The sequence below is a fragment of the Canis lupus genome, chromosome 29 (genome assembly GCF_011100685.1).
Source record: "Canis lupus familiaris isolate Mischka breed German Shepherd chromosome 29, alternate assembly UU_Cfam_GSD_1.0, whole genome shotgun sequence".
NCBI classification, from domain to species: Eukaryota; Metazoa; Chordata; class Mammalia; order Carnivora; family Canidae; genus Canis; species Canis lupus.
In genome coordinates, this window is record NC_049250.1 from 33,411,400 (window position 1) to 33,425,267 (window position 13,868).

The window sequence follows — 13,868 nt, forward strand, 5'->3', positions numbered from 1 at the left end:
TGTCATGCATGGCTTCTTTCTTTCTTTCTTTCTTTCTTTCTTTCTTTCTTTCTTTCTTTCTTTCTTTCTTTCTTTCTTTCTTTCTTCTTCTTCTTTCTTTCTTTCTTTCTTTCTTTCTTTCTTTCTTTCTTTCTTTCTTTCTTTTTCTTTCTCTTTTTTAAGGTTTTATTTATTTATTCAACAGAGAGAGACAGAGAGAAGGATCTTGAGAGAGCACAAGCAGGGGAAGTGGCAGAGAGAAGCAGGTCCCCCACTGAGCAGGGAGCCTGACTGGAGGCTCAATCCCAGGATCCTGAGATCATGAACTGAGCTGAAGGCAGATGCTCAACTGACTGAGCCATCCAGGTACCGCAGTGCATGGCACTTTACATTATGCTGTAAGGGATCCTGGATATAATTTTATACCTACGAATTATTTTTGAAAGGAGGCAGGATACCAGTGAAAATCAATATTTATTGTATAGGTTTTTAATTCTAGGTTCATTGAGAAACAATTGACATGCATCAGCGTATAAATTTAAGGCATATTGCATGATGATTTGATTTACATATATCATAAAGTGGTTACTACAGTAGGTTAACTTACATTCATCTGCTCATATAGGTACAATATAAAGAAAAGAAAGAAAAAAGGAAAAAAAAGGAAAAAATTTTCTTGTGATGGGAACTCTTAGGATTTACTCTCTTAACAACTCTCCTACCTATCACACAGAAGCGTTAGCTGTAGTTATCGTGTTGTTTATTACAACTCTAGTACCTATTTATCTTACAACTGGAAGTTTGTACCTTTTGACCACTTTTCTCCAATTCCCTTTCCTCCCACTCTCTGCCTCTGGTAATCACAAATCTTTTTTATGAATATTTTCTTCTTTTATTTTTAAGATTCTACATATACCTGAGATCATAGAATACTTTTCTTTCTCTGTCCTGACCTATTTCACTTAGCATAATGCCTTCAGAGTCCATCCACATTATTGCAAAAAGCAAGATTTCTTATAGCTGAATAATATTCACATATATATGAATATAATTTCTTTATCCATCCATCAGTGGATTCTTAGGTTATTTCCATAGTTTGGCTATTGTAAACACTGCTGCAATGAACATGAGGTTGTAGTTATCTTTTTTGCGTTAGTGTAGCTATATTTATATCAGACAAAATAGACTTTAAGTTAAAAATGGTAAAAAGGAGACAAAGAAGGTCATTATAAAATAATTAAGGGTTAGTGTATCGAGACATCATTGTGTCCTATAATTTCTGTAGGCTTTTTCCCATTTTTTCCCCTCTTTTTTCTCTTTGCTCTTCTGGGTAATTTTCAAAGTCGTATCCCATAGATCACACTGATACTTCTGTATGGTTGAATCTATTTTTGAAACTGTCTATTGAATTCTTCAGTTCAATTACTGTGTTTTTCAACTCATGTATTTGTTTTTTTTATCATTCTATTTCTTTGGTTGAACTTCTTATTTTGCTTATGCATTGTTTTCCTAATTTTGTTTAATCGTGTATCCATGTTTCCTTGTAGTTTGCTGAACTTTCTTAAAAGGATTATTTTGAATTCTTTGTCTGACAGTTCATAGATCTCTGTTTCTTTAGGATCAGTTATTAGAGCTTTATTAATTTCCTTTGGTGCTGTCATATTTACCTGATTTTCCATGATCCTTGAGTTCTTACAATATTATCTGCACATTTTAATAACTGGGCTCCAATTCCAGACTTTGTAAGTTTGCTTTGTCAGAGACAGTTCTTCACTAGTCAGTTCATTTTGGGTTTCTGGGTGTCTGCTGGTATGTCCTTGGGCAAGTGTGTCCTGCTATTACAGTCAATTTTTATGTGCTGCCACTGTTCAAATTCTAAGGATGGAGATGGGGGATTGTGCCACTGGCTGAGAACAGTTGGACAGGACTGCTGGCTTGGTTTCTTATCCAAGTGAAGCTGTAGGATGGGCTCCAGGGTTGCCTGGATTCTCTGGTCCCGTTTATTAGATGGCCTGGACTGGGTATACTATTCAGTAGTAGGTGGTGCTATAAATAGCTTCCCTGATATAGCACAGTAGCAGGATGGGACCCAGTTTATTGTTTGGGGACCTGAATCAGGTCAGAGTGTGTACTGAATTCTTTGGTTAGGTGAGGCCACTGATTTTTCTCTTTAGATGGGAGAAGTTCTGGGCCATGTTCTCTGTTCAAGTGCCACTTGTACACAGGGCAGCTGAATGGGCTATGTAGCTTCCTGCGTGCTCTGGTTGGGTTCCCTAGTTGCATAGACTAAAGGCTGTAGTCGGCAATAAACAGGGGTGTGAATTAGATTCTCTGAGCACACCAGGAAAAGCAGCTCTAAAGTAGGTACAGATCATTGTTTGAGAACTCAAGCCAACCTGCACCCCAAGTTCCCTAACCGAACAGGGCCATTGGCTTGGCTTTGCCAACTATCAGCTCTGCCTGCCTACTTTGATCGAGTAGCTTGAGTGCCACTGGGCCAGCGTAGTTTCCAGGTATTGTCTCCAAGCCTTATTGGTTAGATGGGACCAGAAAGTACTCTCCACAGCAAGTGGGGCCATGTCTTAGCTCTCTTGCTGGAGTGGGAGGGAAAGGGACTGCTCTAGGCTATTCTAAATTTCCTCAACAGGCTCTGTGGGGGAGGAGAGCTACCTTCAGCCTGGACTGTGAATTAATCCCCCTGCCTGTGCGTATCATGGGAATGCCCCATGCCTAGGACTGGCTTTTCTGGGGGGTGTTCAGCTCTTTCTGCTCACCTCTTGCCTTGGGTGCCACTACCCACACTGCTTCCAGGAGTTGTCACTAGCCCTTCTGGCCAGATGGGTCCAAAGACTCTCCATGGCAGGTCATACTGACTTCAGCTCCTTGCCTGGATGAGGGCAAATGGGGCCCTCAGGTTTGCAAACTTCTCTGTTTGAGCATTAGACTCAGACAAATCTGCATTTTGCTGAGTTCCCTGGTCAGAGTGCACTCCCAGTTTGGTTCTGCAAAGCTTCTGGGTGGGATTACTAATTGGGCATGGCAGGTATGAATTCCACTTGCTGGCTCTTGCAAGCCACTCACCTCTTCTCCATCACAGTCCAGATTCCCAGGAGTTGAAACTCACAGATTCTCCTTCAATTCCTGTGGTGAAAAATCAGAGTACAGGCTCCCACAATGCTTGGGGAGTGTTTGTCCTTCTTGGATTCTCTTTTCACAGTGGAGAAACTGGAGGCTCTGGGGAGACCTCTGCAGGGTGCTATGCTGGCTTTGGGGAGGGGCGATGTGGTCACTCTGCGTAGTCACTTCTCTTACCCTTCTAATGCAATATTTTGGTTTCTGTGGTGCAGAGGGTGTTTCAGCTTCACCCATGTGTTCTAGGATTCTCTCAGTGGTGTCTGGTTTTCTAATAGTTCTTATTTATGCTTATGACAGGGAGCAAGGTCAGGAAGAACTTACCTTGCCACCTTGGTGATGTTACTGGCCTACTGTATTATTTTTATGTAGCTGCTGGTGACATGAGATGGAAAGTTCTTTTTTTTTTTAAATATTTTATTTATTTACTCATGAGAGAGAGAGAGAGAGAGGCAGAGACATAGGCAGAGGGAGAAGCAGGCTCCATGCAGAAGCCCGATGTAGGACCCCCATCCCGGGACTCTGGGATCACGCCTTGAGCCAAAGGCAGGCACTCAACTGCTGAGCCACCCAGGCATCCCAAAGATGGAAAGTCCTAATTCTTATGTTTTAATAGCTTCATCTGTTGGGGAGATCCCTCTGGACAGATTAGGTATAAATCAATGGTAACTACCATAGTAAAGTCATGAATAAAATAGTATGGAAGCATAGAACAAGGAGCAACTAGTTGTTTTGGGGTTGGTTAGAAATGGCTTCAGGAAGGTGACCCCTGAATTGAGTCTTGAAGAGTGAGTAGATATTTTCCAGGGGGAGGACATTCCAAAGAGATATGAAACCAGTAAGGAATTCTATTGAAATCACAATAGCGGGCAGCCCGGGTGGCTCAGTGGTTTAGCGCGGCCTCCAGCCCAGGGCGTGATCCTGGAGACCTGGGATCGAGTCCCATGTCGGCCTCCCTGTGTGGAGCCTGCTTCTCCCTCTGCCTGTGTCTCTGCCTCTTTCTCTCTGTGTGTCTCTCATGAATAAATAAATAAAATCTTAAAAAAAAATCACAATAACAATACCAATAGTAAAAGTTCAGGTGCGTTTCAGGAATGGTGACATGCAGAAGGAGGATAGGAAGTGGTTAAATACATTTGGTGAATAAAACTTGGCATCTAGGGTACGCATAAGGAAAACAATGGAGTCTAAACTACTATAAGACCATCTTTTGGCAGACCCAAGGTCTGTCTATTAAAAGTGGGGTGTCTGCACTCTTCAGATATTAATTGGAAGTGTGGTCTGGGTTTTCTCCATGACAGGCTGTAAATCTATTTTAGTCAGAGGTTTGCTCTTTTAGATTAATATATAATGTCCTTGAAAGTCCTCAATTCTTTTCTTTCTTATTTTTTTTTCCTTAGAGAAAAGAACGTTCATTAAAAAGCTATATGATAGTGCTGGATGTAGTTCATTTTAACAAAGGTCACAGCATTTTTGAGTAGTAAACACCATCACCAGATCTTTCCAGTATCTAGATGTTTGGCAGGCATGCCTCCATCACTGGAATAAATAATTAGAGTTCCAGGGACGTATGACAGCTGTGGGCCTGTGAAGCCTGTGGGTATCTGGGAAGAGCCAGAACATCCCGTTTCTCCTCAACTATAGCCAAGAAAAGAATCAAGACAAAAAGCTCCCTTTTGCTTAAACCAACCAGACTGTTTTTTTTTTTTTTTTAAACCAACCAGACTATTGAGCAAGTTTAGAGCTTGCCTTGTCTACTGGTTTCAATTTGGCCTTAGAAACCAAGTGGTAATAGATTTATTTGAGAAGCTACTGTCAAAACCTAAGATTCTTTTCAATTGCAGCTCAGCAGCACCTGGATTCTATTCCTAGAGTATTTCCTCCTGTGATGATAATATCAGCAATTAACACACTTGTATTTATAAAGCTTTATTCTTCAAGGAGTACTCAACCCTTGAGAGAGGTCAGCTAATTAATTTCTGTAATGCTTCAGATTAGACTGTTGCATGTTTTATGACCTTGAAGATTACAGTGGCTATTAAGTCACTAAAATATTAAATCACTTTTGCAAGGACTTCTAGTAAAGAAGCAATAGAAAATAAGCAAAGGACTAAAATACTGGACATTCTGAGAAACGTTTCCATCATTGCCCCAAAGTAGGACCCTCACAGGAGTATCCATTCTATTTTAAGCAAGGAGAACAAAATAAAAAAAATAGAATCCACATTATCAGCAGAGAAATAATATGCTTCCAACATTCTAAGGAAATACACTAATATGAGGTCATCTGAAATTATCCATATCTCTGGAATGCTGAAGATAACTTCTTAGCAGCTCTGAAGTCAGAGTTTGGATAAATATCTTTCTTCTGTGGTCTGGTAGAAAGATCGCTGGACCCTGATCCACAAAACTCAGGTGTGAATGTTGTCTCTTCCACTTATCAGCTATATGATCCTGGGCAAGATAATTGGTGCCTTGAAATTGCAATTTTCTCAATTCTGAAATTGATATATCAATAACTGCCTGACAGTACACTCTTCTCTTCACCTTAAGAGCCTGCATCCTAGTACCAAGACTCCATCATATTTTATTGGAAACACTACAACTGACTTTTAATTGGTTTCCTCTATTTTATTCTTGTTCTTCTACTGTCTCTTCTCCACGTAGCTGTTGGAGTGGTCATTTAAAATCATAATTCAAAGTGTATCATTCTTTTGCCTAAAATCCTCAACTGGTATCCATTTATATTTAGAGTAAAATACAAATTCCTTACCATGGCCTAAAAGACCTGTGTTGTGTTGTTTACTTCCTTGGCCTACTCAAAATTGCTCTCTTAACCTGACTTTAAGTTTTCTAACAATCTGACAACTACTAACCTTTTCTTTCAGCATTCATTCACATGTATACATATTCAACATATACTGGGTGTTTACCCTATGCCAGGCACTGACTAGGTCCTGGGACTAAAGAGCTGAATGAGCTAGGTCTTTGTGGGAAGAAGGGATAAGTAGAAATGTGAAAATCATTATACCAATGCTCTCAGAACAATAAAACCTTTGCCAAGTTTAAGCAGGAGCCTTAGTTATTTTATGACCTAAGATTTTTCTTTTATGACAAATAATAGACTTCAATACTTATGATGTGTCTTTAAAATACCTGATTTCTCCAAACACTGCTCCAGCTTTCAGAGTAACCAGAACTTGGGCACCATCAGAACCTCCAAGAACTTGGACTTCTCCTTGCTTGATGATATACATTTCCTTGCCAATTTCTCCCTGTATGCCAAATATAAAGAGGAAATGGTAGTCACTTAACTCTTGACAATTATGTCCCAAATGAAGAAATATAAACTCTTACGAGGAATAAATGTAAGCAGGAAAGCAAAAAAACATCAATGTAAAAGTAATGATCTTAAGACTTGAGGTAGTTATAGACATTGGTTGCACATATCATGTGAACAAAAATAATTAGGAAAGTGACACTTCCCAACATATAAGCACTGTATGCTACCACTGGACAGGTGAAGATGTTTCAGTCAGCACATTGTTTCAGGAATGGATATGAGTAGAGGAAATAAGTGGTTGCAAGCATAATCACTCAGGCTTTGATGTTCACTGCTATGCTTTGAGGAAGGTGCTTGGTGTATCAAAAGGGCATAGGCTACAGCCATTCAAAGGCCAACTCTACCCTTCTGCCTATAACACTGATGTCTGAGCACAGTAAACCTTTCAGCTATTTTTCTTGTTCCATATTGAAAGGAAAGTGTTAATGCATCAATTGTTTTACTCAGTCTTACTTATCTCTGGGGATTCTTGGAGCCATGGCAGTGACACTTGTTCAAGCCCTGAGAACTAAGCTCCTGGAATGTTCACATAGTCACTGGTTAATAGTGTTATTGTGTATGCCTGGGGCAGTGTGATAGGATGTACCAGGCTGTCAACATTGTTTAATATAAACACAAAGATTTATGATGTATATTTGGAATCTAGGTTTGGAGTCTGAATCATGGCTAGTCATGTAGCTATGTGATCAGTACCATTTAACAACTTTTGACCTCTGATGGCCTTCCCTCAGTGGAGACATTTTCTTTTTCTCTTTAGGTCTACAGCGGGAGAGAAAAATGTGTCCTTATGACCCTCTCAGAAGTAGGACCTAGGAAGCATGCACCTGATTTTTCTAGTCTTTATCTACATATAACTTTTTATTCCTATCCTGCACTATATGTGTTGCTATAAGAAATCTTAAGCTATATATGTAACTTTATGTTGAATCGTGCAAATCACTAAACTAATGGGTAGGCTGTGGGACCCTTTGAACATCTCTTTTCACTCCAAGATCCAAAAGAATTAATATGCTGAATCGTGCAAATCACTAAACTAATGGGTGGCTGTGGGACCCCCCTTTTTGTGTGGGACCCTTTGAATATCTCTTTTCACTCCAAGATCCAAAAAAATTTAATATGTCTTACAAGAGACCTAAATAGCATATGAGTGAAGAAAAAGTGTTAAATTCTAAATAAGCCAGTTTGTATAATACTAGGCAAACTATTTGGATAATGACACCTGTAAGTCTTCGTGAATTGGATTTTGATTACCCTGAGATATAAAATAATATCATGAATACAATAAATTTACTAACTTGGTTCAGGAAGGGACTGGATTGTTTTTTTTTTTAATTTTTTTATTGGAGTTCAATTTGCCAACATATAGCATAACACCCAGTGTTCATCCCGTCAAGTGCCCCCCTCAGTGCCCGTCACCCAGTCACCCCAACCCCCCGCCCACCTCCCCTTCCACCACCCCTTGTTCATTTCCCAGAGTTAGGTGTCTCTCATGTTCTGTCTCCCTCTCTAATATTTCCCACTCATTTTCTCTCCATTCCCCTTTATTCCCTTTCACTATTTTTTACATTCCCCAAATGAATGAGACCATATAATGTTTGTCCTTCTCCGATTGACTTACTTCACTCAGCATAATACCCTCCAGTTCCATCCACGTTGAAGCAAATGGTGGATATTTGTTGTTTCTAATGGCTGAGTAATATTCCATTGTATATACAGACCACATCTGTATCCATTCATCTGTCGATGGACATTGTGGCTCCTTCCACAGTTTGCCTATGTTGGACACTGCTACTATAAACATTGGGGTGCAGGTGTCCTGCCATTTCCCTGCATCTGTATCTTTGGGGTAAATCCCCAGCAGTGCAATTGCTGGGTCATAGGGTAGCTCTATTTTTACCTCTGTGAGGAACCTCCACACAGTTTTCCAGAGTGGCTGCACCAGTTCACATTCCCACCAACAGTGCAAGAGGGTTCCCCTTTCTCCACATCTTCTCCAACATCTGTTGTTTCCTGCCTTGTTAATTTTCCCCATTCTCACTGGTGTGAGGTGGTATCTCATTGTGGTTTTGATTTGCATTTCCCCGATGGCAAGTGATGCGGAGCATTTCCTCATGTACTTGTTGGCCATGTCTATGTCTATGTCTTCTTTGGTGAAATTTCTGTTCATGTCTTTTTCCCATTTCATGACTGGATTCTTTGATTCTTTGCTGTTGAGTTTAAGAAGTTCTTTATAGATCTTGGATACTAGCCCTTTATCTGATAGGTCATTTGCAAATATCTTCTCCCATTCTGTAGGTTGTCTTTTAGTTTTATTGACTGCTTCTTTTGCTCTGCAGAAGCTTTTTTATCTTGATTAAGTCCCAATACTTCATTTTGCTTTTGTTTCCCTTGACTTCATAGATGTATCTTGCAAGAAGTTGCTGTAGCCAAGTTCAAAAAGGGTGTTGCCTGTATTCTTCTCTAGGATTTTGATGGATTCTTGACTCACATTTAGATCTTTCATTCATTTTGAGTTTATCTTTGTCTATGGTGTAAGAGAATGGTCTAGTTTCATTCTTCTACCCGTGGCTGTCCAATTTTCCTAGCACCATTTATTGAAGAGACTGTCCTTTTTCCAGTGGATAGTCTTTCCTGCTTTTTCGAATATTAGTTGACCATAGAGTTGAAGGCCCATTTCTGGGTTCTCTATTCTGTTCCATTGATCTATGTGTCTGTTTTTGTGCCAGTCCCACACTGTCTTGATGATCAGAGCTTTGTAGTACAACTTGAAATCTGGCATTGTGATGCCCCCGGCTCTGGTTTTCTTTTTTAATATTCCTCTGGCTATTCGGAATCTTTTCTGATTCCACACAAATCTTAAGATGATTTGTTCCAACTCTCTGAAGAAAGTCCATGGTATTTTGATAGGGATTGCATTAAACATGTAAATTGCCCTGGGTAACACTGACATTTTCACAATATGAATTCTTCCAATCCAGGAGCATGGAATATTTTTCCGTCTCTTTGTGTCTTCCTCAATTTCTTTCAGAAGTGTTCTGTAGTTTTTAGGGTATAAATCCTTTACCTGTTTGGTTAGGTTTATTCCTAGGTATCTTATGCTTTTGGGTGCAATTGTAAATGGGATAGACTCCTTAATTTCTCTTTCTTCAGTCTCATTGTTAGTGTATAGAAATGCCACTGATTTCTGGGCATTGATTTTGTATCCTGCCACGCTGCCAAATTGCTTTATGAGTTCTAGCAATCTTGGGATGCAGTCTTTTGGGTTTTCTAGGTAAGTATCATGTCATCTGCAAAGAGGGAGTTTGACTTCTTCTTTGCCAATTTGAATGCCTGTTATTTCTTTTTGTTGCCTGATTGCTGAGGCTAGGACTTCTAGTACTATATTGAATAGCAGTGGTGGGAGCGGACAGCCTTGTTGTGTTCCTGATCTTAGGGGAAAGGCTCCCAGTGTTTCCCCATTGAGAATATTTGCTGTGGGCTTTTTGTAGATGGCTTTTAAGATGTCAAGGAATGTTCCCTCTATCCCTACACTCTGAAGAGTTTTGATCAGGAATAGATGCTGTATTTTGTCAAATCTTTTCTCTGCATCTATTGAGTGGATCATACGGTTCTTGTTTTTTCTCTTGTTGATGTGATCTATCATGTTGGTTGCTTTACGAGTGTTGGACCAGCCTTGCATCTGGGGATAAATCCCACTTAGTCATGGTGAATAATCTTCTTAATGTACTGTTGGATCCTATTGGCTAGTATCTTGTTGAGAATTTTTGCATCTGTGTTCATCAGGAATATTGGTCTATAATTCTCCTTTTTGGTGGGGTCTTTGTCTGGTTTTGGAATTAAGGTGATACTGGCCTCATAAGATGAGTTTGGAAGTATTCCGTCCCTTTCTATTGTCCAAAACAGCTTTAGTAGAATAGGTATTGTTTCTTTAAACGTTTGATAGAATTCCCCTGGGAAGCCATCTGGCCCTGGACTTTCGTGTCTTGGGAGGTTTTTGATGACAGCTTCAATTTCCTCCCTGGTTATTGGTCTGTTCAGATTTTCTATTTCTTCCTCTTCCAGTTTTGGTAGTTTGTGGTTTTCCAGAAATGTGTCCATTTCTTCTAGATTGCCTAATTTATTGGCATATAGCTGTTCATAATATGTTTTTAAAATCCTTTGTATTTTCTTGATATTGGTTGTGCTCTCTCCTTTTTCAGTCGTAATTTTATTAATTTGAGTCTTTTCTCTTTTGTTTTTAATAGGGTTGCTAATGGTTTATCTATCTTATTAATTCTTTCAAAGAACCAACTCCTGGTTTTGTTAATCTGTTCCACAGTTCTTCTGGTCTCTATTTCATTGAGTTCTGCTCGAATCTTTATTAACTCTCTTCTTCTGCTTGGTGTAGGTTTTATTTGCTGTTCTTTCTCCAATTCCTTTAGGTGCAAGGTTAGCTTATGTATTTGAGTTTTTTCCAATTTTTTGAGGGATGCTTGTATTGCGATGTATTTCCCTCTTAGAACTGCTTTTGCTGTATCCCAAATATTTTGACTGGTTGTATCTTCATTCTCATTAGTTTCCATGAATCTTTTTAATTCTTCTCTAATATTCTGATTGAAATTTTCATCTTTTAGCAGGATGATCTTTAACCTACACATGTTTGAATTTCTTCCAAATTTCTTCTTGTGATTGAGTTCAAGTTTCAAAGCATTATAGTCTGAAAATAAGTAGGGGACAATCCCAATCTTTTGGTATTGGTTGAGACCTGATTTGTGACCCCAGTCTATTCTGGAGAAAGTTCCATGTGCAGTTGAGAAGAATGTGTATTCAGCTGTGTTTGGATGTAAAATTCTGTGAATACCTGTAAAATCCATCTGGTCCAGTTTATCATTTAAAGCTCTCGTTTCTTTGGAGATGTTGTGCTTAGAAGATCTGTCATTTGTAAAAGCGCTGTGTTAAAGTCTCAGGACTGGGTTATTTGAATTCACTAAATATTCTTGTTAGCCATGTTTTCAAAAGATTAGCATACATTGAAATTAACTCAGGATTAAACAATGTTGATTATAGTTTATGTTATATGATGGCTGAGACAATGTTTACTTTGTTCTAGTACCGAGCATAGGACTTATGATATAGGCACTCATTTATGAATGAGGGAAACCATTTTCTGGGAAGTTTTGAAGTCCTTTAATACAAAGGGTTGTTCTCCTCCCCACCCCCCCTTTTAAGATTTATTTACTTGATAGACACACACACACACACACACACACACACAGAGGGACAGTGGAAGCACAAGTGAGGGGAGGGGCAGAGGGAGAGAATCTCAAGGAGATGCTCTGATGAGTGCAGAGCCCCACAAAGGTCAGATATTCAACTGATTGAGCCACTCAAGCACCCTGGTTGCGTTCCTTTCCTGAACAATAATTTCTTGTCATATTATAATTGTTAGGTTGAATTTCAGACTCTACCTCTTAGTTAATATCTGCGACATTGAATTTCTCATTTTATCTTCCCATTACTTTTACGAGGAGGGTAAGGGAAGACTATTATTTCCATTTATAGTAAGAAAAATAAAGGCACAGGTGAGGTCCAGTTGACTAGCCAAAGCTCTATGACAATAATTAGAAGCAAAAGGAAGCCTAGAATATGCATCTCCTAACAGTGCAATGCAAGAAGTATTTTTAAATTTTGCGTTGTGCAGAATATTAAGCATGTATTTATTCATAAAGATAGATCAAAGTAGAAATTCCAAGACAGATGGATCTTATTATAGTTATTTCCATAATATCAATGTTAATAACAACACCTTACATTTGCATAGTATTTTAAAAAATCATAAGAATATCTGATATTTGCATTGTTTCTTATTTCAGTACCTGCATTTGCTCTATCAGAACATGCTACTTTATAACTGCAAAGCATCTTCATGGACCTTAACTCATTTAATTCTTGCAAAAATCCCAGTGAGGTCAAAGATATTTAAAAATTGGTAGCAGAGTCTTGAAAAGTTAAGTGTCTTGAGCAAATTTATAAGGTTGACAGATGATAGCATTAGAACTAGCAGCACCTATGTCATCTGACTTTAGAATATATACATAGATAGATCATATCTAATGATAAATCCAGTATCAATGCCAGTCTCTTAAAAACCAATAAAATAGCTATGAATTATTTTAAAAAAGTGTCTGAATATTAGTTTTCCAAGAGATACTCCAGGAAGAAATGATTATGAGAGGGTCATATTCCTTATTCTTTGCATGAAGTAATTCTAAGGAACTGGAATGATTTTTCAAAGGCAGTTATTACAATTGGCTGGAAGTAGAAGTACATAATGGGTATTTAAATATAGTTCAGCACTTTTAATTATTTTTTAATGATCATTTCAATAATTTTCCAAGGAGATCTGGCATAATCAACCAACCAAAACTTCCACGATTTCTTGCATATTTCTAGGCTAATTTAAGCCTTTCCTGCAAGTTTAATTAGCATTCAAATGAGGTAGACATTCCTCAGAGAACAAGGTCTGACAGCATGTGCAAAATAAGATCAAACCAAGCTTTTGTGGTTGGTTTATGTACTAATTTGGAGAAAGTGTAGAAATGCAAGAGCTTCATGTAGAATGAGGTAACCAGTGAGAGTACTTCAAATTTTCAGGGTTCCTGTGTAGAAGGAATATATTCAAGGCTAGCAGAGGCATTCTGACACTCAGATTAATTCTTACAGTTAATTCTAGGAAAATTCCCAAATACTCTTTCAAATAGCTCAAACTACCCATTCAGTATGTTTAGGACTCATCTTGAAGAATAGGCAGGTCAGCAAACTTAGTCCCTTAGTCCCAATTGATATTTCTTCAATTATTAAGGCAACTGCCAATAGAATGAGTTTTTTCCTTCCTGTTTCCTACAGTGATTTGTGGAAATGATAAGCAAAAACAAAGCTGAATTTAACAACTTTTCATCTCTGTCAAGATCTACAATGAATTAAATCCTCTTCTTTTAAAAACAAAAGAAAAGAAATGTGGTAGGTAGTCAGTCTCATGTCTTCTCATTTCTGCTATTCCTCTACTTACTCCTTTTCTTCCCTCATTTGTGTTCACTGATCTGTTTTTATTATTGAGTCTGGATTTATGTGAGGAAGAAATTAGAAATGAGAAGGCTGTATCCTACTCTGTATTTCACACTTTGTTAAGCAAATTTGCACTGCTTAGTGGCATGGGTGCTAAAGTTTCTATGAGTTATCTCAATTTCCAGTCCCTGCTGTTATTGGAACAAATTGAAAGGCCATTTTGGTGCATTAAGGCCATGTCATTCCAAATGTACCACTGCCCCAAAGGGTTCCTTAATCTGAGCTGTGGTTTGTATTTCTCATTTCAATGAAAATGATTTCATATCACCCTACCTGCATACTTTTAACTTGGACTAATTTGTATGGGATT

The 13,868-nt window shown here is 38.5% G+C and overlaps 1 protein-coding gene across 1 annotated transcript in view; it reads right to left on the reverse strand.

The window, feature by feature from the left end:
• CNGB3 (cyclic nucleotide gated channel subunit beta 3) overlaps positions 1–13,868 on the reverse strand; it is a 143,173-nt gene that overhangs the window by 17,610 nt on the left and 111,695 nt on the right. The window contains 1 exon segment of the mRNA NM_001003030.1: positions 6,268–6,386. Coding sequence (NP_001003030.1) covers positions 6,268–6,386 — 119 coding nt within the window.